We start from the raw sequence: 2514 nt of genomic DNA on the forward strand, positions 1-2514 counted from the left end.
AGCAGGTTGCGTCTGCTCCAGGGTTAGAAGCGGGGCTTCCGGGGCTGCAGGGTCGCCAAAGCGGCTGTGATGTAATCACGCCCATCTTTGCGTCAAAGGGCGGCTCCAGGGATGCGGGCACTGCGGTAAAGCTGTTCCCGACAACTGCGCACCTTGCCCCAGTCTCCTGCTGCGGCTAACCAGGCCAGCAGCATCCGCTGTCGCCATTGTCCCACATCAGGACCACCATCCAGAACCACCTGTGACTCCTGACAACGGCTCCAAGCCACTGGTAACCCCTGACAACCGCCGCCAGCTCCGCGACACCGTAAAATCACCGCTAGCCACCCACCCGGGTGCCAGGGCGCGCCATGAAGTCTGCCTCCAGCTCACGCGGGGGTGGGTCGGGTGGCCGTGGGGGTGGTAGCTGGGGCAGCGGCTGGGGTGGGGGGCGGGGAGGAGGGGGCAAGGGAGGAGGAGGTGATGGCGGCCCTGGGGGCAAGAGCGGTTTTGGCGCGCGGGCGCGTGGCTTTGGCGGTGGTGGCGGCGGTGGCGGCGGTGGCGGCGGTGGCGGCGGTGGCGGCGGTGGCGGTGGCCGGGGCCGGGGGCGCGGAGGGGGGGACAGTAGGGACCGTGGTGGCAGCGGGCAGCGGCGTGGCGGTGTGGGCAAAAACAAAAACCGCCGCAGGAAGTGCGCTAATACTGTGACGGTGGAGCCACACAGGCATGAAGGCGTCTTCATCTATCGTGGAGCGGAGGACGCGCTGGTCACGCTGAATATGGTGCCGGGCCAGTCGGTGTACGGCGAGCGGCGGGTCACTGTGACGGAGGGCGGTGTGAAACAAGAGTACCGCACATGGAACCCCTTCCGCTCCAAGCTGGCAGCGGCCATTCTGGGCGGGGTCGACCAGATTCACATCAAGCCCAAGTCCAAAGTGCTGTACCTGGGCGCTGCCTCAGGGACCACGGTCTCTCATGTCTCTGACATCATCGGCCCGGACGGCGTGGTCTACGCAGTTGAATTCTCCCACCGCGCTGGCCGCGATCTGGTGAACGTGGCCAAGAAGCGAACCAACATCATCCCGGTTCTGGAAGATGCCCGGCACCCGCTCAAGTACCGCATGCTTATAGGGATGGTGGATGTGATCTTTGCCGACGTGGCCCAGCCTGACCAGTCTCGGATAGTGGCTCTGAATGCCCACACCTTCCTGCGCAACGGGGGCCACTTTCTCATTTCCATCAAAGCCAACTGCATCGACTCCACTGCATCTGCTGAGGCGGTGTTTGCTTCCGAGGTGAGGAAGTTGCAGCAGGAGAACTTAAAGCCCCAAGAGCAACTGACCCTGGAGCCCTACGAGAGGGACCACGCTGTGGTCGTGGGCGTGTACCGGCCCCTTCCGAAGAGCAGCAGCAAGTAGCACCCAGCAAGGGCTGTCCCCGGGATCTCCCCAATACTGTGCTGTGTTCAGTATAACTATGTATGTGTTTTCTTCTTGGGTTGTTTTTCTTTCGTCTATTAAATGGCATAAAGAAACAGTACTGAGGTGTATCATCAGTAAGGCCAGACAGTTTTACCGCAATAACGATCAATCCCTAAGTCTCCAAATCTTCAAATCCCTAAAGAGCTAAAGCAGCTGGTGATAGGAACCCACCAAGAAAGAGCATGAGAGTTGTGCTTACTCTAACCACTTAGCGCCCTGATGTCCCAGGGCTCCTCCTTACACACGCTTTCCCATCACAGGGATATAGGGAAGAGGGCTGGGGAATTACTAATGAGCCTGGAAAGTCTCATTAGAACTGAGGGAGCACTTGGGTTTACATTGGGTAAGTTACATGACTGAGCCTGACTCCAAGGAGTGGTCCTGAATATTGATGGACCATAGTATAGTGTAACACACCAGATCTGTCTGACTTTAAGCCAGAGTTCTGGTACAATATGTATTTGGTACTTTCTTCTTCAACTAAGCCCTTTTTGCATCCCCTAGTACTTATTCACCCCACCCGCTGGGATGGCTTTGTTAATGGTGTCCCTTTTACTTGCAAAGCAACAGGGCTTTTGAAGGTAAACTGGTTGCCCAAGTTTGCATAATCAGTTAGAAGATAGAATTTAAATCCCACTCTTTGGGGCTCTAAATCTGCAGCAATTTCCTCTATACCACTGGGATCATAGCTCTTCCCTACATGACCCACACTGGACAAAATGCAAGTCCTCACTTGTGGACACATACAAAACAGAGTTCTGTGGTGTCATTGTGTTCTTTCTTCCACCTTCCTCTTCTGCCCTTAGATTTCAAAATAACAAAATAAGGTGGGGATGGGGGTAGGATGTGGGTCTACTTTGCAAAGTGTCCCCACTGCAAGGCAGAACATACTCAAGATGGTATCACTGAGTGTCTGAGAAACAACAGGAAAAATGCCTTCAGAACGTATGTTACTGAAGGGCATTTCCTGCAGACCCTGAGTTGCTGGACCCATTACCTTTAATTCTGGCTCTCTAAACCAGCCCAAAGGGAGTGGGAGAGTAAGCAATCCCAG

General features: G+C 55.8%; 1 protein-coding gene across 1 annotated transcript; it reads left to right on the plus strand.

Annotated features, from left to right (window-relative positions):
* Window positions 1-225: 225 nt before the first annotated feature.
* Window positions 226-1518, plus strand: FBLL1 (fibrillarin like 1). The gene has a single exon (XM_032851766.1). The coding sequence runs from the start codon at window positions 351-353 to the stop codon at window positions 1395-1397; it is 1047 nt and encodes a 348-aa protein (XP_032707657.1). The 5' UTR covers window positions 226-350; the 3' UTR covers window positions 1398-1518.
* The last annotated feature ends 996 nt before the right edge of the window (window positions 1519-2514 follow it).

Source organism: Lontra canadensis, unplaced genomic scaffold (genome assembly GCF_010015895.1).
Source record: "Lontra canadensis isolate GAN:19392208 unplaced genomic scaffold, GSC_riverotter_1.0 scaffold5, whole genome shotgun sequence".
Lineage (NCBI taxonomy): Eukaryota > Metazoa > Chordata > Mammalia > Carnivora > Mustelidae > Lontra > Lontra canadensis.

Excerpts from the sequence above, each read along its gene's own strand:
- FBLL1 (XM_032851766.1), top strand. The coding sequence starts at position 351 with ATGAAGTCTGCCTCCAGCTCACGCGGGGGTGGGTCGGGTGGCCGTGGG.